General features: G+C 44.5%; 1 protein-coding gene across 7 annotated transcripts in view; it reads right to left on the minus strand.

Moving 5' to 3' along the window:
- Nucleotides 1-8,316: 8,316 nt before the first annotated feature.
- The window catches only part of CBX5 (chromobox 5), a 34,652-nt gene continuing 19,505 nt past the window's right edge, over nucleotides 8,317-23,463 (minus strand). For 6 of the 7 annotated variants that reach the window (XM_055584896.1, XM_055584903.1, XM_055584885.1 and 3 more), the window contains 3 exons: nucleotides 21,634-21,820; nucleotides 18,308-18,408; nucleotides 8,317-16,641 (listed from right to left, as the gene is read on the minus strand). In XM_055584896.1, the coding sequence (XP_055440871.1) occupies nucleotides 16,491-16,641; nucleotides 18,308-18,408; nucleotides 21,634-21,820 (439 nt within the window). In that variant the 3' untranslated portion in view covers nucleotides 8,317-16,490. The remainder of the gene's footprint in view (nucleotides 16,642-18,307; nucleotides 18,409-21,633; nucleotides 21,821-23,463) is intronic. The other variant, XM_055584937.1, reaches the window with a different exon arrangement.

The following is a 23,463-nucleotide window of genomic DNA, read 5'->3' on the forward strand; positions in this document are numbered from 1 at the left end:
ATTCCAGGCAGACGACGTGAGGATCCATCTTGCCCCCCACCCTCTGGGCAAGAGAGCATCTCCACTCACAGTCCAAGCCAAGACGCTTAAGGGCCTGAGGTTTCCAGGACCTCCAATTTCAGCAGTCTACATTCTACAGAAATGCATGGGATAGCAAGACATTTACCCAGGGTGGTGGAGGTCACACCTGCCTGTCCGCTGATGGTCCTCACTGCTGTTCCCCTAATGGCCACCAGGGGGCAGCACAAACCCCCAAATCGCCTCAGGCTGCCTGACCACTAGTGGCAGGTACCTTCTGGGCCATTCTCAGGACTGAGTCCTGGTCCCTGACTCCTTAGTCTATTTCTACCATCCCCTCCCAGGCAGGTCTTGGTGACTCCCCCACCCCCACCCCTCGCCCAATGCCTCCTGCTTTTTCTGCTGCTTTTTTGTTCCCTTGGCCTCCTCAACAGAGAAGGCAATGGCACCTCACTCCAGTACTCTTGCCTGGAAAATCCCATGGACCGAGGAGCCTGGTAGGCTGCAGTTCATGGGGTCGCTGAGGGTCGGACACGACTGAGCGACTTCACTTTCACTTTTCACTTTCATGCATTGGAGAAGGAAATGGAAACCCACTCCAGGGTTCTTGCCTGGAGAATCCCAGGGACGGGGGAGCCTGGTGGGCTGCCGTCTATGGGGTCGCACAGAGTCGGACACGACTGAAGCGACTTAGCAGCAGCAGCAGGCCTCCTCAATGCCCAGCCTCCCCTCGATCATGGCCAGTCTTGCCCTAAGCAGGCACCCCAGGATTGAGGAGGGTACAGTTAAAGCCTCTGGGAGCAGAGCACAGCAAAAGTTCTGGGGAGGACAGACCTGGGTTCCAGGCCCGACTCTGTCACCAATCAACCGTGACACCTCAGGCAGACCACGAAGGGCGTGTCGGTGCATTCATTGCCAGCTCTACTTTGCTGCTCAATGTCGATCTCTCTGCCTCCACCCACGGTTCACCCTACCCCTGCTCAGGCCACAGCCTCCCTCATACCAGCCCTATTTCCGGTCTGGTCTCAACCTCTCTGAGCTTGTGACAAGACCCATCCACCCGCTAAGACATTCCTGGTTACACAGCCCTCTGCCACCCCATCTCACAGACAGGAGGCTGGCTAAAGCTGTCCCTGTCAAGACTCTCCTCACCTTTCTTTCATGGAGATGGTGACCAGGAGGTGCCTGAACACAACTCAGCTGCCCTTCCCTGCCGTGATGCTTCTTCCTTCACTCTCCACCATACCTCATCCTTCTCCCCTTTCTTTTGACTCTCTTTTCTTTTTCTCTCCTTTTATGCACCCACCATTTCCATTTCCTCTCTCCTCTTTCTTCTGAGCCTTGGTTTCTTCCCATCCTCTCATCCTCTAGAAACCCTCTTCTCTCTCCATCGTAGATGTTTGCCCTGCTCTCCTAGGCAAGCTCTCCAGCATCTCCTTTCAATACCCATCGAACATCTTCTGGTGCTTCAAGGGCCAGCCTCACTGATAAGGGTGTTGAGACCCAGACCATGCCATGCAGAAAGCAGGAGGGCGGGAGGGAGGCCTGGAGCTGAGGCCAGAGTGTTTGGGCAGGGAAGGTCTTGTCAACCACATTAGTGTTCTTGGTGAGTTTCACACTTGCTGGTAACAAAAGAGGACTTCCCTGATAGCTCAGATGGTAAAGAATCTGCCTGCAATGCAGGAGACCTCAGTTTGATTCCTGAGTTGAAGAGATCCTCTGGAGAAGGTAATGAGGGAGACGAATCCAACCTCCCTTGATGTCATTTTTTTTTTTTTTTTTAGGCAATGAAGCATGGTTTATGGGATCTTATTTCCCTAACCAGGGATTGAACCCAGACCACAGCATTGCATGTCATTCTTTAAATTATGTTCACATCCTTGTTCACTGTCCATCTCTCAGAAAGTCTGTAATGACCCATCCCCCAGCACCAACTATATCCTAGACTGTGAGCTCAGAAGGAAGAAACAAGATGTAACTCCATCTATAAAGCTCTTTGCTTGGAGAAGCCTCCAGGGTGCTCGGGAGGCGGCAGCAGAAGTCATGTGGACACAGAGGCCCAGAGTGACAGGTCTGGGACTCATGAGCTTTATCAATACGTGGTGGCTGAAATGATGAGAGTGGTCGAGCTATCTCAGGAGGAGGGAACCCAGGGATGAGAACCAGAGCTGAGAGTGGAACACTGGGACCATCACTAGTTCAAAGGTACGAGGCTGAGTTAAAACAGCCAGAGAGGTAGCAGGGGGCCTTCCAGACCCCAGTTCCTGGTAGAATCCACATGTAGTACATGCATATTAATTTTAAGCAATAATTGTTAAGAATATATACTGCTATTTGTGTTTCACCTGGGGTTAAAAAAATATATATATATAAAGTGCTATGGAACTATTTTATGATAAGCAAAAACATACAAAATGGTGAGTGCTGAGTGCTTGCTCAGTCATGTCCTATTTTTAAGACCCCATGGACTGTAGCCCGCCAGGCTCCTCTGTCCATGGGATTTCCCAGGCAAGAATACTGGAGTGGGTTGCCATTTCCTCCTCCAGGGGCTCTTCCTGACCCAGGGATCGAACCCACATCTCTTGTGTCTCCTGCGTCTGCAGGAAGATTCTTTACCACTGCGCCAATGGCACACAATGTAAAAATATGAATTTGTCTTCTATGGGCAAAAATCTGATCAAGCACATAAATATAAAAATATGTATTATATATTAATATGATAGGATTATGGTTTTTCCACTTTTTCCTTTTATCAACTTTTTGTTATGGTTATAATAAAAGATAAAATATTTCTTGAAAAATGAAATAATTATTTAACATTTGAGCTGACTCCCCTCAGGAAACTGACAGCCAGCACGGGAAATTAATTTAACCAATATCATGCAGCCTATGAATGACAAAACCGGACTTGAATTCTCATCTGATGATTTTTTTCCCAGTTTCCCGGGCTGTTCTGGGCTCGTGCTTTGGCTAATTCTGGAGCAAGGTCAGTTGTGAGCATCTATTCTTTCCTAATTTCTCTCAAACCCCACTTTATCCTGCCTCTCTTTGTGCCCTTGACCTTCCCACGTGCTTGCTAGCCTTGCAGTAGCAGGCTGCCCCTGAGGCCCTTTCTGGCCTCTCTGCCTTTCCACCTGAATAGACACAGTGCCTGCAATTTTCTGCTTCTGATCTGTATGGCTGTCCTGGTACAGAGCTATGAGCAGCTTTCCTTTGCCACCATTAATGCCTTCCTCCCCTTGGCCCACAAGGCATCTTCCAGAGCCTGTCCCGAGCACAGTTCGAAGCACCTCTCAACCATATTCATAAAGGGTTTTGGGATGATCTTCTCCCTGAATTACCTAGGCTATTGCATTCCCTCCATTAGAGTGACTTGACTTGGACTCCATGGAATTTAACATATTCAAATGAGCAAAAACATATATTTAAGAATTGTTGTTTTGTCGCTCAGTCGTGTCCGACTCTTTGTGATCCCATGGACGGCAGCACACCATGCCTCCCTGTCCATCACCACCTCCCGGAGTCTGCTCAAACTCATGTCCATTGAGTCGGTGATGCCATCCAACCATCTTATCCTCTGTCCCCTTCTCCTCCTTTCCCAGCATCAGGGTCTTTTCCAATGAGTCACTTCTTCGCATAAGGTGGCCAAAGTATTGGGGCTTCAGCTTCAACATCAGTCCTTCCAATGAATATTCAGGATTGATTATACTCAAATTTACACACCCCTTCAACTCTCATACACACACAGACCTGCCATTTCCTTGGTGGCAAAAGGGGAGCTGTTTGCCTCATCCATTTTGGGGGGATAGCAACAACTATTTTGTTCTGAGAAATCTCTAATGCACATTAGCAGACCCTTGCCTTCAGTCAATGGGACCCCTGTACAGCCACTCCACCGCACCCAACACCCTCTCCTCTCAGACCCTTCCTGGGATGCTAGAAGCAAAACTGGGGATTGAAACAAGAAATATCAGGATTCCAGGCACTCCACCTCCTACACTAGAGTGGAAATTGAAGTCATTCAGGATGCAGAAGGACGTTCCAAATTTAAAAGTTTCTACATTTTCTGGGTGGTCATCCAGTCCACAGCAAAGATTATTCTAACTCAGGACACATGAGGGTAAACACTACATTGATTCACCGCCCACAACTCTTCAGAAGTGAAGTTCCAGCCCGCTGCGTCGGGTGAAGGAGAATATATTATGCCTGGACGCAGAGGATTCAGTCTTGAAGGGCCTTGCAGGCTCCGCGGTGAGCCTCTTTTCTCCTATCTGCGGTAGCGCATACGCGCATGCGCACATGCCCCCAGCACATAATGGTTTTCCAAGCCTCCTCTCCGGAGAAGGCAATGGCACCCCACTCCAGTACTCTTGCCTGGAAAATCCCATGGATGGAGGAGCCTGGTAGGCTGCAGCCCATGGGGTCGCTAAGAGTCGGACAGGACTGAGCGACTTCCCTTTCACTTTTCACTTTCATGCATTGGAGAAGGAAATGGCAATCCACTCCAGTGTTCTTGCCTGGAGAGTCCCAGGGACGGGGGAGCCTGGTGGGCTGCCGTCTCTGGGGTCTCACAGAGTCGGACACGACTGAAATGACTTAGCAGTAGCTGCAGCAAGCCTCCTCTCTCCCATCCTTCCTCGTTTAATTCTGGTCTCCCAGTCCTTCGCAGGGACATCCTTGTACCCCCGTTTCTCTCCCTCCCCTGCTACACCTCCTCCAATCCAAGCTTGTAAGTTCTTCCCCAATCCTGTCTAACTCAGCTCCTTAATCCAAACCAGAAACCTTCTTCTCTGATCCAAACCCACAAACCCGCAATGAGTGAAAAAAGCGTGGGGTGAAATAAAGGGAGGGGATGAGAGATCAGATCGCTGTCCCTCACCCCCCTCTACAAGGCAGGCTGGGCCGGCCTTCTGGGGTGAGGGCGGGAATCTGAGAACTGTTTTGACTTGTCCTTGATCCCCTAAGCTGACGAATGGGGGCAACAGGAGTCCCCAATGAAGAAAGTTTTTACTCCCATGATGAAAGGCTGCAACAAATTCATACAGAAGTAAGTATCCAATTGGCTTAGCTGGACACTAAAGATCAGTGTTTTCCAGCCTTGTTACAACACCCAAGACTCCAGTCATCTCAAGGAGGGTCATGAAATTCTCAAAAGCGATTATCTTAAAAATTCTCACGGAAAAAGTATCACACAGTGAACTGACTTTGTAGGGATGGCAAGGTTTTCTCTCCCCTACAAAATCATAAAGAAACCAATAAAAATAGAAATGGTTTTACAAGGTTACGAAAATCCGTTTTAGACATCGTTGCTGAGAAAATCAGAAGGGCTGAGGGTAGAGATGCTCCAATCCCCAGAAAAAGGAAAACGGGTGATACTCTTTCCCATTCCTCCAAAGAAGTGGGGGAAAAAAGTGTACTTTTCATTTCCTCTCAACCTCTTCCCTCAAGCCCTCTTACTAACATGAAAATAAAAGAACAGGGAGAGAAAAAAGGGAAAAAAAATTTTTTTTAATATTTTAAAAGGGAAAAACAGAAACTGACAGAGGGTGACGAACAGGAGAAAAAGTCAGAGGGGCAGGCGGTGGAGGAGAGGCAGGGAGGGTGGAGAACACGTGGAGAGATCTGGTGTCCCAGTCTAGCGGTGGACGTGCCTGCATTCTCCCCAACGACACCCTGAGGAGCAGACAGCTCCTACTCTCACCCAGGATCAAAGCGGCAGTTCCATGCCCTCCACCTCCCAGCTCCAGGTGCAGACTGGAGTGGAGGAGTGAGACAGAGACTAGAGGCAGAGGGGCTGAGACAGAGGCCAGGTCTCTGGGAGCTGACTCCCGCTTCTTGCCAGGAGAGTTGAAATGGAAAGCAGCAGCGGGTTACAGTCGGGGCTGAGAAGTAAGGCGGAAACAGGCTGCATGGAGAGGGCTGCATGGTCTTGGGAGTCGCAGGAGTGGCCCATCACATTCCTGCACAGCTCAGGCAGGGGGTTCAGCATCCCTGCCCCCCCTCCCTCTCCCAGCAGAGCTCACCTGCCCCGCTCCCACCCTTGCTGCAGATGTAGGAGCAGAATTTCATAAACTGCAGCAGCTGTGGCCAGTGCCTCCACTCCTCACCAGCTTCCTTCCCCAGAAGAGAGCAGCAGGAGGAGGAAGGGGTGGAGGGGGAGAGAGGAAAGGGTGCAATAATAACCCCAAACCTTTTCATCTCAGCAGCCTCCATATTTATCAGCAAGCTCAATTCTCAGTAGCTCTTTCTCTCTCCTTGGCTCATAACCAAATGATCGCACAAGGCTTTGCTGAGAGGAAGCATGAGGCCGCTGAGCCGGCATCGCCTCTCCCAGTCTGGGGGGTGGGAGGGAGTGGGGGGCACCACATCATACGGAGAAAGAGATGCACCTGTTTCCAGCAGTGGCGTGGGGTAGAAAGAGCTCATAAAGAGTCCCAGGTTGTTGCAAGAAAGATAATAATTTGATGGGGTTGAAATTAAATGTCCAAATTGAGGCTGCTTATGGACTTTGAAGGGGGTGGAGAGAACATGGGGTGCAGAAACCAGAATGAGAAGAAAAAAAAAAAAAAGAGAAAAACACACACGATGGAGTAGACAAAAGGGAGAAACCATAAAAAATACCGACACACAAATAAAGACAGAAGCTGCGAGAGGAGGGAGCTGACACCTGGAAAGCAAGATGTTACAGCTGCAGAGGGGGTTGGGGGAGGAGGAGAACCCTGGGAGGAGGAAACAACCAGACCCTTGCATTCATGTCTTCACCGGGTTCACAACTTTATGCAGGCGAGTCTGTGTGGGTTCTCCCCCACCCCTTTACCCTCCACACTGTGCCCATGTGGCGTGCTCACACACCAGTTGGCCAGGCTTTGCCTTATCTGTCCCCCACCCACCACCACAGGTCACACCCCGGGCCTGGAGAGCCTCTTGGCCTATCCACAGGCTGTAATGGGCTGCTTTCTGCACACACTCTGGTGCAGCAGCTCCCAGCACGAGGGCTCTGGGGCTCCTCTCCCACTTCCTTCCAAAAGCAGGAGGCTGCCTGGGGGGCTGCTTCCTCTTAACAGGGCGATTTCAAACTATGCACTCAGTCATCCGGCTAAGCACAGACTCCCACGCGGCGGCCCTCCATCTTCCCCAGGCTGTCGGGGCTGCATTGATTTTGCAAGCTCCGCAGCCCTTCAGTGGAGACAAAGGGGGAGGCATGACTGGCCGGCCGGCTGGCCGAGGCCTCGTCTGCTGGCATGCTGAGGGCCAGGGTTCTCGGGAGAAGAGTGATGAGCCGCGAAGAGCTTAGCTGAGTGCCGGGCCGGCATACCCTGACCCACTGGAGGGAAACTGTTTAGGAGTGGGAGGGAGTGTCAAAACTCCAGTCGCGCTTTCTGACGGGCCCAAGGCAGAGATAAAGTGCGTGATGGTGAAAGAACCAGAAAGAGATGGAAAGGGAAGGGGGCAAGCAGTCCCCAGCTTCAGAGGTAGGAAATAAATAATGTCCAGAAGGGTCTGGCTCTGAAGTGGACCAAATGGCTCTCCTGTCCCATGTTTATGAGGTCATGGACCATTAAACCAGCCAACCTACAGATGTCTTCATGAGACTTTACGAGATTAGACTGGGGAGACCCTATAACTCAGCAGCAAGAAGGGAAAACAGGAGGGGAATTGCAGATAAGAGATGGTGGAAAAGGAGAGGAGGCACCTCTCAGCGGGTCTGGGTTCTGGCATCCCTCCGTCTTCACTGCTTGCTCCTGAGGTTCTGCCCACGTTCCTATGAGATTCAGAACTGCGACAGGCTTACATTACCCAGCAAATGTTCTATCTACGTTAATTACCTACATTTTCTTTCTAATCCAACTTCCAATTGCCCGCCCCCCCATCATCAGATGCTCAATTCCTTTGGTTTTTATGAAGCAAATCAAAAAGATCATAGTCATTATTTATAAACTCACATGTATTGGGATTTTCAAACCTGTTTGTCCATGTGGTTTTCCACAAATTCAGTAACTAACAGCTGACGTTTCTGGGGTCCCTGAAAGTTAACGTTTATTCTTCCAGCCAGGCAGGCACAGAATCTGAAGGGGTTAAGGGAAGGAGCAAGGAGCAGGGTCCACTTTCTCTTATTCCCTCAGGCTTGCGCCACCCTGTGGCTGTTTGCAGAAAGTCAGAGACCAAGAGTGCTTAGAAAAAAGCCCTTTCTGTTCTCCCAGCTCTTTCAGGAACCCATGTGCTGCTACTGGCTGAGCTTAAGCCCAAATTAAGGAAGGAGGGTAAGACCCACATCTTCAAACCACCACTCAGGATCCGTACTTGAAAAGCAACCATTTATTAGAACCAATACAAGAGTATGAAAAGAGGGAAAGGGGGTGGGTGGAAGGGGGGAGAGAATGAGGTCTGCATCAGATGTCAGGTGTGGAAACACGTAAATTGCCTACTTTGAAACATTTACATTTAAAAGGCGAACATATATATATATCACTTATCCTAATAAAAAAAAAATCAAAAGCAGACATGTTTGGCTGAAATATAACCAAGAAACAACCAAAACTCCCCCACAAATCAAAAAGGTCCGTAGATAATTCAATTTCCCATTTTTCCATTCAGAAATCTGGCTACAAAGTGTGATTTGTTTTGCTGCTCACGATGGTACTGAGTGCTGAAAGAAAGCCAGCTCCTGGAGTCTCAGAGCCCACCCTGTGGGAAGGGGTGGGGAGGCCTGTGGACTGCGGGTGAACCAGCTCCTGACTACTTGGCAGGATGGCAGACGTGCTTTCTCCACCCTCCACGCCTCCCCAGAACCGCCTGGTGCTGCCGGTGCTGTGAACAGAGGAGTCCACAAAAGACCAAGAACTGGAATGTGACTGCAGCAAGGGGCCAGGACCTTGTGCTTTTTCATGGGTTACACATCTAGGGCCAAGGAGAGGGAGAGAAAGAGCCCTATTGGGAAGAAGAGGAGCCGGCTGAGCCCCTAAATTGAGATGGAGAGTAAGGCTCTTGAGCCCACACCTGGGCAAATAGTGTCTGAGAGTTTTCCCGAACCAGAGGGAAAAAGGTCAAAGTCAGGTTCAGACTGTGGACACTGAGAAAGAGATGACAGATGCTGAAACCCGTGAACTGGATGAAGCTCTCAGGAGTATCAATGCCCAATTCGGAGTGTTAATCATGTCCCTAGAAAAAAAAAATTTCCACCGTGGCTTTTTGGTGGGGGATGGAGGAAGCAGTTATGTTTATTGAACCAGCTGGTTCCTACGGGGAGGCGGCGGCTCGAGGACAGATACCTAGAAGAGGTGAAGTGACCCAGCTGTCCTGGGATCAGTTCAGGGAGGGAGAAACGTTAAGTCACGCCCACGGTGTGCACTTTGCTCCTGAGACAGCTCCAGTACGTTCCAAGCCTTAGCTCCCAACCTGCAGGGAAACAAGAAGTAGCACCCGACTCCTTAATCCAATGCTCTCAGTCTCAAACAGCCTCTTTTTGTGGATGCAAGACAGAAAATACTGTGCCGTCCCCCATAACATCCTAAGTAAGTCTGGACTATTAAGATTCCAACATTCATGAAAACACTGTCAACATCTGAACTAGCAGCTTTGATGAGGGGTGGGGGGCAGAGAACTTGCCGAGGTCACTAAGTAGTTCCAACCTTGGGACAACTCAGTGAGGACAAAAACCTAGACTTCGGCTCAAGGCATCCTCCATCGAGGACCCTAAAGTATTCTGTCAACTATGATTTACAATGCCTCACAACACCCCTGTGAGGTAGGTCAGTATTATTACCCCCATTTGACAGATGGGGAACTGAGGCATTGAAAGGAGTGACTTGCCCAAGGTCAGCCATTATGAATCAGAGGAGGAGCTTGGCACACACAGTCAGCATCCACTCAATTCTTGTTCCACACCCTGGAGCATTCTTTTTCTCAGAGTACACTTGAGAGCAAAAGAAGTCGGTAGGCAGATCTCTCTCTGCAAACCAGATGAACTCAATCAACCCACAAGTATTAACTGATGGCCTATTATTTATCCAGCATATGCAAGGAGTCTTGGAGAAGAAACAAACTACTTCTGAAAGTCATGCGTTATTGGGCGTTTTGAAAATAAAGTTACATTTTAAACATTAAGGGCATGAATTCTTTTATAAAGAAATACTCAGTTTACTGTATGTGAAGGACTAAGTCACACTGATTTCTCAAAGTTCTATACTGAGTAACCCAAATCCTGAAATTCAGAATGAAGCAAGACCACGCTCAAGCAGAAAGCTAAGAACCACTTCCTCAGTGGCGGTGGGGAGTGCGCTGAGCTCCACGCTGGTGGGGAAAGGCCACCAACAGCAGTGGCAGCTTTCTCTACAGGCTCCCCTGGGAACCCTGGCACCAACCCGCTGCTGCCACTCGTCCTTCCCCCATGACACCCAGGGGTGGCAGCTTTCCACCCTTTCTGCCTCAGCTCAACCCCAGGAGTTGTGGTATCTTCACATCAGTTCAAGATGGAGACAGATGGGGACACTTATTTTTCCATTTAGGGAGAGGGTATGAAGTGGTATGAAGTGATCTCTATTAACTAGTCAGAGACTCTTGTAATATTCCTACCTCCTGCCAGAGGCCTAAATCTTTAACAAAAAGCAAAAGAAAAACATATCCCCACCCCTTTTGGATTTATACTGGATTCTGGTAGAAATCACTCTGACTGTTATCCTAAAACTAGGGGATAAACTAAACTAAACCCACAGCCAGTCCTGGTTTAGAATCAAACCGTAAGCTACTGGAAACGGCAAAACACTGACTTGAACCTTTAAAAGTGCCGTGGTATGATGACAGTGGACCTCTTCCAAGGTCTTTTTGAAGAATCCCCAGGCAGGAAGCACCTCCTTTCCTCCATACCCACTTGCAGTAGCCAGAGCAACAGGATCCTACGCGCATCAGAAGCTCAAACAGTGAGTTAACACACACAGCATCACGTCCACCAGGGATACTCTAGTTCCAGGAAGGACCGACCACTGCAAGACCTAAATACAACCTTTTCTCATTGACTGCTGATCACACTGGGTAAGGCCAGGTGATGCGCAAGTTCAAGACTGATTAAAGCAGCGGTGACAGTTCAGGGTCAGCCTGCATCAGAATTCCTCAGAAAGCATGACGAACAGGCCACCGGGGCCTGGGTCAACTGTGAGGGTCACACTCACCAACGCCGGGGGACATCACCAAATTAAAAAAGAAAAAGAGAAAAAGGAGAGGAGAGAATGACAAGATAAAAAGTTCATTGCATTCAATTTGGCCTAATTTCTTGATAATAGTTTCCTATTAGATTTTCTGATTAATACTGATGGCTCTTACCTAGGCTGTGATAATTAGGTTTTGATCTATTGTGACATTAATGATCACAATCAGTTGACTTTGAAATTGTCTTAATTAATGGCTCTTCCGTTGTTGGCTGCCTCCAGTGCAGGGTCTGTCCCCTCCCCTACCACCTTGTTTTAACTCCTTCTCCTACTGACCTCAGAGACAAACAGCAGGAGGATCACTTTATTCCAATGAACCAAGATTTTAAACTATCTTAAGACATTTCTCTGACAGAGGAGCAACATGAGATGTTAAGTGAAATGAGGATCAGAACGAAAGGCTAGAAAACATGCTCTCAACAAAGAGGAAACATTCCATCTGAGAAAACAGTCAGAGTAAAGCACAATGTTAAAGTGGCAAACGACAAGCTGAAGAAACTCTAAAAAGACAAGATGAGGTAGTTTAAAATTCAAGAAATTCAGCGCAAGCAAAAAGAAACTAGAATTTTTATGAAGCTATCCAAAGAACCTTCACCTTTTAGTCAACTTTCAATTATCCAACTCTCAATTATGCAGGCAGAGAAAAGTATCATTTTTCCTGTGGTCACATGGTCAGAACTAGGACATTTCTTAAGGTCAGACTGTTTCTCAGCATGGCTCTCTTAGCATGGCTCGGCCTCATCCTGGACCTCCCCAGACGGATTAAGTCCAAAACTCCAGGTCACATGTATTTCTGGGAGGTTTCCGCATAACTGACACAGTATCTGCTTAGAAATCACCATTTTGCAGCATGAAATAAAACTACACTGTCCAGAACAGAGGTCCAGGTGTCACCAGATGGGCCCAAGCCTTCTTTTCAGCACATTGGAAAGTATGTCCCTGTTTTAGGCTCCAAGTCAGCCTCATGTTAATTCCTTCAAAAAGCATGAGAAACTGAAAAGGGTGTGAGCAACCGTTGATCTACAAGGAATACATTTTACAGAATCTATGATGATAACAACACAAAACTGGCTGTGCAACATAGTCGATGCTTTCCACAAGTGAGGATTAACTATACAATTAAATACTTCAGCAAAGAACCTAGGGACCAGAGCCAGGGGTTCTCAACCCCCACTTAACCTGTTGTTCTCTCTCAGGAGTAGCATTTCTAACTAAACCTGTTATCTTTACTTTCTGGGCTAAAACAAGCCCTTGCAGTTCATCTATGGCCAGTTACCTTGGTTCATCCAAGGTCACAGATCTTTTCTACACACGCACCTAACCATCACCCGACTACTCTAGAACCACAAACTACACCAACCAGTGGTCTCTGCCCCAAAATGTAAAATGTGCCCACTTGTAACATTTATTACACTATGCAGCAGTATGGAAATTCTTTGAGGTCAGAGACTGCATCTTTTTGAACTTTGTATCCCCAGGGCCAAAATAATGGCCACTGAATGAAGTAAATGCTGGTGTACACTAATGTGACTGACAGGAACTGGACAGCTCAATACAAACCCACTGTGACTAACTGGGCGGGTGGGGGCCCCAATTCTGAGCATATGCTCTTAGGGGCAAGCCAGGTAACACCTCTAGTTTTGAAAAACCTAACTTTTATGATTAGTGGTAGAGCCAAAATGAAAAAAATACACTGGGTTCAGACCTTTCCTCTCTCTGTCCTGACAGGTATGCTTGCTTGGTGGTCTAATTACAATAGTACACATCTCAGCACTCTTAACCTTCACTCTAAAAACCTAAACCAAAAGGATGGAGTTACGGCTGCCAAACAAGCTTCTCCTTTGACCCCGTTTGTGAGAAACCATTTCCACATCTCAAATCTAATGACATAACCCTTCCTGAGGTTCTTGTGCCACCGTGAACTTACTTTAGGCCCCAGAATTCAAACCCTAAGGGCAAAGACAATCACTCGCTGGATTCCTCTGACCCCTCTGTACCTTAGCTAAGCTGGGCTAAACAGAGATCCAACCAAATGACAAGATGAAAATCACAAGCACTTTCCCCCAGGCTCCAGGATTTGGCCTAAAAATAAGGAAATTGAACTGCAGGGAGGCTACAGCACAGGAACAAAGAGTTAAGAATAATTGAAAACTGCCCAAGAACAAGACCAGCTTTTCTTCAACAAAAGTACTATAGATATATGGCTGAGGGACTGCCAAGAACCATCTAGACTTTTGAGTGTTAGAACACACAGGAAAGCTGGAGTGCAGAAGGAAAAATGATATGGCCCTCTCCAGGTTAAAAACGGGTGCTTCCATCAGGGCTGACATTCTCTAACAGCTGATCTTAACATGAGGGCTTCTGCCCAGCCCAGGGCTCAGGGAAGCTAGCTATGCTGATTTGGTAGACTCTGGTGCTCACAGCTCTGCTACATTCTGTGGAAGGAGAAATCCTTGAATGCTGATTACAAGAAGAAACTCAGCAATAGGAAGATGTTTTGAAAGAGGACGAACAGGAAAAACACACTTTGAGCACCTGAGACCTAGGTATTTAAGACTGCTTAGCCCAGGGCTACTAACTCTTCTGAGAGGAGAAAGCCCCATGAAAGCAGGTTTCTGTTCGAGGCTGCAATTCTCCAAGGGCCTGGACAGCTACTTGACACCATCAAATGCCCGAGGCACAGACAGGCATCTAGTTTCCTTTCTTCTGAAGGGCTGAGATGAGTACTGGCGGCTGGCTCCTTCTTTCCTACAGAACTGGCTGTGGATAGGCAGGGAGAGAACAAGTTGTTTGGGCAGCACACAGTATAAGACCTTGATTTCAATAACTGTGGACAGAAAAAGATGAATGAAGTGAAAACTAAAGTATTAAAGCAGTGATGAATAGTAGATAATCCTGGGGGTTTTTTGTTGAAAGAAATCAGATTTTGATGAATGTCTTAAACATTACCCATAACCCTGGCAACCATGTGTCCCAGGTTTCTCAAGACCAATCTCAGTACCAAATAATTGGGCTGGTTTTTGTCCATGGCCTAGATTTGCGCTCTAAAAACATGGTCACTGTACTCTGTTTACATGCCCACTCCTCCTGGGAGACAGACACTAGCCACATGGATGAGCTGTCCTTTTCTCCACCTGGAAATCGAGACCCGGATGGTCTCCTTGGCAGCTCTGGCCTATTTGTCCTGTTCTAGCACATCCTAATTGATATCCTTAGTTACTTGCATGAAAGACCTCTTTTCTGACCAACCTTTCTTTCACATGCCCATCAGATTAAGTACTAACAACTGTCAATTATCCAGCACTTGATCTAGGCCTTTAATTCCTTTAGTTAAAGAAGATGGAGAGTAAACTCCTACCCATTTGAGGTGTGGGTTATGAGTTCTCACCCAATCACATTACCATTCAGAAGGCTTTTCCTGGATGGCTAAAACCAAAAGCTTCATTGTTCCAGTCTGTCATGTCACTGCAACAGCTGTCTTCTCAACTGTGCGGTATAATCTTTGACATAATTTATACAAGCACACAGAATTCAATCAGCAGCTGAGCAGGGAAGCAATGTTAACAAATGCTATGAATGGGTATATGATTTGCATATTATTTGGCTCATCTGTGAACTGCAGCAATCTCTTCATTCCCCTCATTACTCTAAAAAATCTAGAGATGGTTGAATGCTCCTGGCCAGACAGCTATGTTTTAAAAATCAAAAGCAACCACAAAAACAACCTCAATGGCTGGTGAACTCTAGAGTTAAGGCTATTTCAAGCACTTATTCTTATTTCCTCAGCTTCAGGCTGGGACAAGGATGCTCAAAACCCTGCTATTTCCTGACTTTTAGTCTTGATTCTCTAGCCCCCTTTAACTACAAGAAAAAAAGGGGAAAGAGAAGTAGGGTGTTTCTTGGGGAACAAAGGCTGAAGGCTATAATCAGAAAAATAACCTCTCAACATAATGGCAAAGCAGGAAGAAGCCAAAAAAGAAATACTTTGCTGAGTTGGGGAGAGGTTGTGTCAACATGCCAGGGCCTGTCATTCTCGGAGGTCGATAGTCTTCCATAGAAATTAATTAAAAAAAAAAATAAAATCCAACTAAGAGTCTGAGGGTGGAAAAAGGGAAGGGCATTAACACTTTGGGGACTCTTGGTGGCAAATCCAGAAGTCAACAAAGCAAGGAATTTATGATTATAAATGCTATGAATATTTAAAATTGATACTGTGGCCAGTGGCTCCCCTCCAAGAATTCCCCACTGAAAATAATGGCATGGAGGGGAAAGTGGGGTCCACTGAGAAGTCTGAAGCCTCTTTGGTAACACGACTGCTTTGGGAGGCCACAAAAGTTGGCAGGGTTGGAGGGTGCCTAGCACCTTGGCACAAGCACCAGGCAGTCACTCACACCTACATAAATATATAATCCAAATGAGATGGAAGGAAATAATACATACATACCAAATGTGATAATAAAGACAATTGTATCCTACCCCATCATCCTCATGTACTAATAGCTACAAATTTCCACAGTTAATAATCTTGTCATTTTATAACAGACTTCACCAACTTGCAGAAGCCGAATCAGGGATTGCTAAGAAATAAGGCCAAAAGTCCTGGGGCTAGAAGGAGTGCCTTGACAAATCTGAATGTAAAATTTCAAGCCCTCCAAAGGATGCCGCTCTTCTGGGAGGATGGTGAGGATGAACAACAGAGGGTGGCCCAGAAGACCACATCAGGAACCCTGTATTCTCCTGGGTAGAGCTGAATGAGGTTGGGGAAGCCCCAACAGGTAGGCAGTTGCTGTTGGCTTTTTTAAAAGACGGGCAACATCTTTTCCATCCCAACATCTCAAAACAAAGGCTAGCTGGTCATCAATATGTTCTAAGAGCCAAAGCAAGAAACCAAAATTCAACATCATTATAACAAAATCCCCCACCTAAAAAGCAACCGACCCCGAAAGATCAAGACTCTAAGGTGACTAAAAAGTTAAAATTCATCTTGAGGTCACAGGGGAGCAGAAGGGAGAGAGAGCAGGGCAAAGGAAAAAATGGTGGGAATTACACACAGTATGTAAATGCCTGGTCTTCACAGAGAGACACTTATCATGAATCAGACCATCAGTTATGTTACAAGAGAACCAATACCAACATTTCTCCTGTGGAGCACAGTGATAAGCACATTTTTTATGGATGTGTTTAGGATAGAAGGGGGTGGGTAGAAAGGAGAGGAGGCAGGGAGCTGAATGTATTATGTACAAAGAGAAATGACAGAGACCACCCCCTCCTTTAGCTCTTTGCTGTTTCTTTCTCTTTGTTTTCCGCATCCTCAGGATATGCATGCCACGTCAGTCTCTCTTCATAAAATGCTATCACAATTTGTGGGCATTTAACATTAGCTTCTTTTGCAAGAACCAGGTCTGCTTCATCCGTGTCTTTCCTGGAGAGAAAGAATATGAGACTTAGAAGAGAGGAAGAATGAGAGTCTGTCCAAACACTCGTTTGTTACTGAATTATGAATTAGCTGACTTGATTTCCTCTCCATCAAAGGGAAAAGGATCCTAACGGCTCCCAATTTCAAGGAGAAATTTAAGTCAATGAATCAAATTGTTAGTAAACATCGTTTAATGACTACATCAGGAAGAAACAGAAGACTTCAGCTAGAATAGATGGAACACATAGCGGGTTTAATTAAAAGGCTGAAAATTAAACTACTATATAAATTCTGCTTTCATAAGTTTTATTTGTGTGTATGAGCATGTGAGTGAACACACAATCAAAGCTACATTCAGCCCTATTGATTACGCATAAATTGCTCAATCCAGTTTCTGGATCATCTGGATCATGAAAGGGTCCTAACCCTCCTCATCTTCTGGCCTTTTAAACACTCATCCTTTTGGTCAGAACTGTAGGTTGGAACAATGAGAAAATAGAGTCAGCAAAGAATGTAAAACCTAGTCACTAAAATGAAATGCAGGAATTAGCTGCAAATTTCAATTACCCAAGTTACACTTTTTACTATCCAGTGTAACAAAAACAACAAAAATCTAGCAAGTTCCTTAACCAGGATTCCAAATCAAGAAAAAAAAAAATTTTTTTTAATTAACATTCCACTGAGATGTGGGAAAAGACAACTAACTTCTTTCTTCCCCCCTCCACCTAACTTCTTTTCTAGAAAATGGAGATGCTGAACTCATGGAGGTAAGCATTATGGGTAGGAAGAGGAGGGGGAAAACACATAGCTTAGAGCAGCTACCCAAATTTGGACTGTGGTGGAAAAAGCTAGTTAATATGTGAATGTAAATCGTTAAGTTCCACATATGGCTAAGTGGGAAAAGAAGTCAATACAGCTCCTGACTTTGGACAGATTATAGTGATTCTTCAAATATAGGCTTCTGGGTAATCTACCAGCAAAATTACGATCAGATAAAATATTAAACCTCCTGACTATCCAACTTTTAAGCTAATTAGCTTCCTTAGTGGCACTGTAGCAGGAACCCTCTATTTAGAGATGAAACTTAAATCACAAGCCAGAACACTTGGAAACAGAAAGGCAGGGGGGCTGCACCATAAATCACTCTGACTCTAAGAAACCAAGCTGAGGGGAAGCAACTACACTTTTCTCTAAGAGCTATTCCCTCTACCGGATGAAATAACCTGTGCTTTGGCTAGTATTATCCTTAATGCTGTTTGTTAAGATTACTTTTCTCTTTTAGACATTATTCAGCGGTCTTGGTCTTCAGTGGTGGCAGAAAGCCTCACTCAATTTCTATCCCATGGCCACAGGCTCATGGTGTAACGGTAAATGATTCAGAACTGTGTAAATAAATGGTTAGGTCATGTTTATATGTTTCCTACCTCAATTCTACCATTTTCTGGTATGTGGGCTAATGTAATTTGGCTTAATACCAAAGTTTTACAATCTTAAATCCACTCTGAACCACAATTCCCATTTAATACTGACAGCTGGTATCAGTTAAAAATTTAGATCCCTGACAATCACAATTCTTAGTTGGGGAATACTCAGTCTTCCCTCCCTATCTTCCATACGAATTCAAGTCACTGCAAAGAAACACAATTGCAGAGGGAGGCCCAATCTCTCTCACCATTTCATTAGGAACATTAAGTCGCCACAGGAATCTGTCGCCCCTATGATCTTTTCTGGTTCCAGTCCTCTCTCAAAGCCCCGAGCGATATCATTGCTCTGCTATAAACAGAAGATGAAGAAAGGTTACAGCTTGGAGGTAAGAGTAAAAAACCTCCCTGTTTCTCAGCTCAATAAAGCACAACCTAAGTTAATATTACTGGATACCATTTTGGTCACTCAATTCATAAAGTTCTTAGAACTGCAGAAATACAATACTGCGTCAGCCAGTAACAGAGATGCTAAGAGCTATTTTGCAGGAAGATGCAGCTGTCCTCTTAGTATTCCGTCAAAGGACTGGGAGTGGCCCCTAAAACTGCTTAATATCCCTTAAATATTCTGGAGTCATCATCTAGGAACTCCTCTCATCCCCTAATCTAATATCCTTAAACTTGCTTCTCAGGTGATAAACAAGTCCAGGTGAACTAAATCATTTTTCATTTTATAAACTTCAAGTATACCACCTCTCAATCTGGAGTTTATTCTCTGGACTTGCAGTTCACCTAACACTGACCAGTATTTTTAATACTTCTTTTCACATAGCCATCTGTACTTACAAATGAACAGTGATTAAGATTAAGTAGGGATTCAAAGAACTACCGTAAAATAGCAAATTTCTTTCAGAGATCACATATTATAATCCCCATGCACTGGGGAAGAGGCCCTGATCTGTGCCTGTCCCCTCCTGATGGAGATAGGCCATTAGCTTTATAGAGTAAACTGGAGAGGGATTTAAAACAAAAAAAATTCTGTAGGGGATTATTCAAACTTGGTAAAATTGCAATCATGCAATCTAGATAAGGAGCATAGGATTTGATTCAGGTGCGATGGCACTGGTGCGAGCAAAATGGTGAAATTTTATACAAACCAGGTAATTTAAACAACCTTACTATGGAAGATAATGCCAACTTATCTAATGGTAACACAAAAAAGACTTAGAAAGACTGCCCAAATGAACTAAATCGCCAATGTCTGATATTCATGATAAAATCTCTGATCTGCCGTTCACTTTGCTTTCTTCTGAGAGATACAAAGCCTTCAGCATCCAGGTGGTCCCAAAGATACCAGGACCTGCACTGAGCAGGAAATCCCATGCATGAATCAGGGGACATACAGGCTCAAAAGCATAGCCTCTTTTGGGGGCGCTTAAAGGGAGGAGGTTCCCAGATGTGCACACAGCTGCTCACAGCTGGAATGCTGGCACAGCAACCAAGTCGTAAATCATAGCTGGCGGCTGAAAACAGTTTGCCACATAGGGAGGGAAGAGAAGAAAAATGTTCAAGCTGCTGAAAAGGAGCCAAGGCGAGGAAAATGCTAAAATCATCACACAGGCAGTAATCTTAAATCAGGCATAATGCCGACTAACAAATTTCTTCTGCAGTGGTCTAAAGAAAGAAACGAAATCCCCTCCTGCACCTTTAAAATATACAATCACCTATCTTCCCAGCTGCCTACATGACAGCCATCAGCACTGCTGAGAACGCTGCCAGGGGCCCCAGATGAACATTACAATGTAAGGGACATGTGTGTGGGGGGCTGGTTTTCAAGGTCGGCAGCATGAAAACCTGGCCTAGGAACCAAACTCTGCACTGGCCAGTGTCTCAAAGTCAGATTGCTCCTTTTTTTTTGCCCCCTCCCCCAGACTGCTCCTTTTTAAAAGAACAGAAACCTTAGGTTGAGGAAATACACACTGCATGTCAAAAATGGCTACAGAAGTCATGCTGTGTTGTTTCTTGGTCTCTTTACTTAGCTGGAAAATGCATCAAATGACAAAAACCAGAATACAAAGGACTAATAAAAAAGTAAAAAGAAAGACAGACCCAAGTCTTAGCTCCTTAGAGAAGGGAAGGCATTTTCAAATTATTTACTAGTATGTTAATATCATAATGATATGCACACCTCACCAGAACAGGGCCGTTTTAAAAAATAAGATTGCAAAAAATAAAATTAATCAGGGAAACAAACAAAATACTAGCGTCCACTTTCACTGACAGCCTCCAATCTTTCATTCTTATTTCAATTCTTTTTGGAAAGTTCTTCTCCCATTTTCTCTCCTCTGGAGACCAGGAATCACCTGTGTAAGTCGCTAGAAAATACTAACGCACAGGTCCAACCCACAGAAATTTGAATTTTATTGGTCTGGAGTGCATCTTGGGCACCGGAGGCTTTTGAAACACCCGCCTGCCCCCCTGCCATGAGTCTAATATGCAGCCAGGGCTGGGAACTAATGTGTCTAATATGCAGCCAGGGCTGGGAACTAATGCTCTAGCAAGATGGGTATCCAAGGAGAATGAAGATAAATATGGATGCTTATGGCAGGGATGCTAGAAGATTCAGAAGCAGACTTACACTTTTATTGTATTAAACTTTAAGGGTATGATATATCCTTCACCACAAAAGACTTCACAACCTTGAAATTAATAAAAGGAATGGAAGCACAGATGGAAAAGATATAGATGAGAAAAAAAAGACAGGAACAGTGCTTATGGCCACTTAACAGCTAAATATCAGAAGGATTAAAAAAACTGAATCAAACCAAAATTTCATAAACACATTTTCAAAACTGAACAATAAAAAGATTCCAAAGGAAGATGAAAATTAATTTATTTGAAGCATGTAAAAATACAATAGGATCAAGAGAGACTATACATGCCACTATACTGTTAACTTTAAAATGGTTAATTGGGGACTTTCCTGACGGTCCAGTGGTTAAGACTATGCACTCCCAATGCAGGGGGCATGGGTTTGATTCTGGTCAGGGAATTAAGATCCCACATGTGTTGGTGTGGCCATAAATAAATAATTTAAAAATAAAATAAAATGGTTAGTTGTATGTTATGTGATTTCACCTTAGTTAAGAAAGACTATAAAGGGTTACATTTAAGTGCTATCTTTGGAATAAAAGAAGTGAAGTGGTAGATATTTTAAAGCTTCTTTCTATCCCTAAAAAATTCACTAAAGCCTCTCTGTAAGACAACTCAGCCACCTATTCACAAAAAAGGCACAGAGTGGCTGAATGTTTTACAGGGATTTAATTTTGCCACCTTAGCACAATTCAGTGGACACATATTACATTTCTTACACAGCCAGGAGGGGGCGCTGTAGTGGATCAACAACACTCCCCAGGGAACTCTCGTGTTCAACAATCTGCCTTACAGGCCATCCTTAGAATAAAAACAACCAAAACAGTGCCCCTTTTTTTTGGGTGGAGCGAGGAGGAAGCACCGGAAGCAGAAGAGTGGGGGATTGGGGAGGGGGGGGCGGGAGGAGAGGAGAAATAAAGCTTACCTCTCTCTTTTTTTTGGATTTGATATCATCAGCACTGTTTGAGAAATTGGATTTCCTCTTGTTACTTTCTGATTTCTCCCTGGGTTTGTTATTTTCACCCTCCTTCATCTTCTTATACTTTTTCATAAACTCAGAAATTAGCTCAGGGCAATCCAAGTTTTTCTCAGGTTCCCAAGTATTGTGCTCCCTGGGCAAGAATGGAGAAAAAAGGAAAGACATGAAGAAGTTTTGGGGTAGGAGGGAATCCAATACTTTACAGAAGACAAGTAGGCAAAAAGGGAATAGAATCCCTATGCTTAAAGGAGATAATAAATTTGATTCTAGAAATCTATCCAATATATCGACACATACACACACACAAACTTGCACACAATTATAGCAGCATTTTAGTAGTCCAAGACAGAAAACAATTCAAATACTTACCAACAGGCGAACAGATAAACATAACATGGTATATCCATACAATGAAATACTATTCAGCAACAAAAAAGGAACATAATACTAATATATGCTACAACATGGAAGAACGTCAAGACTGTGCTAAGTTAAAACTAAACAGATGCAAAACACCATACACTGATTCCATTTATATGAAATGTCTAGGAAAGACATTTAAAAACAGAAAGCTGATCAGTAGTTCCTTGTGGCTGGAGCTTGCAATTAAATACAAAAATGTTCAAGGGAATTTGGGGAGGTTACGGAAATGTTCTAAAACTGGACTATGCTGATGGTTGCACAACTCTAAAAATTTACCAGAAATCACTGAATTGTATACTTTCAATAAATGAATTTTATGGTATGTAAACTGTGTATCAATAAACCTGCTAAACACTCAAATATAAGCTCTGCTTTGTAAGTGGCAAATGTGATTTCATACATCATCTATGTAAATCCTGAAGAGAGGACAATTAATTATGTCTTAATTATGTTACTTATATTTCCAAGAAATGCCAACAAATTGTTGGAAGGCTTAAGTAGTTAATTAGAAAAAAAAGGCAGTTAAGGGCTTAAATCATTAGAATATAAGCGAACCATAAAAAGGAAAAGACTCAAAATTGGGATTTGGAGTGCATTAATTAATTCATTGCTCTGGATTCAAGTCTACTGTCACTAGGTAATCAAAACGCATTTCTATATTAATAAGCAAAAATAATTCAAGTTAAATAACTGTGTCTAATTAAACTTGGATCAAAGGGAGTCCTTCTATGAGGAAAATAAGTTTGCATTCACAAACTTGTTCTCTGTATTCCCAGCATGGATTTTAGAAGTGCAAAACACCAATACCAATAGCAGGTTATGTAATGAAAGCAAGAAATTTATCTTCTTTGGGAAAAACCAGACCAGGCATCCTCTTCACTCCTAGCCAGTGGCAGAGGTTCTTTCATTAAGAACTAGCTACATCAAGATATATCTGTACATATATCACAGACACAGTTTCTATTATCCCTTCACTGACTTAGGAAATATTTTTTACATTTATGCACTATTTATTTTAGATACTTTATTAAAAAACAAAAACAATGTAGTATCTTTAAGAATGGTTTGAACACATGCTATAACTTAATAGTGATGGAAAAATCTGAGATATTTACTCTAGACTTCAGCTTTCTGCAAAAAGAGCTTAAGAATGAAACAAAGTTTATTTCTAAATCATTTGAGCTAAAACTGGAAAGCCTCTCCCTCACAGCTCTTCTTTCAGCCAAAAAAAAAAAAATCCTCGTACAATAACTTCTCCCAAATTCACAGATATATATAGTTTACTATCCCAGGAGAATTAAGGCACTAAAACCAAGAGGCATGCCAACACTGTAGTACACTAAGCAAGCGAAG

Source organism: Bubalus kerabau, chromosome 1 (assembly GCF_029407905.1).
Source record: "Bubalus kerabau isolate K-KA32 ecotype Philippines breed swamp buffalo chromosome 1, PCC_UOA_SB_1v2, whole genome shotgun sequence".
In the NCBI taxonomy this organism is placed as follows: domain Eukaryota; kingdom Metazoa; phylum Chordata; class Mammalia; order Artiodactyla; family Bovidae; genus Bubalus; species Bubalus kerabau.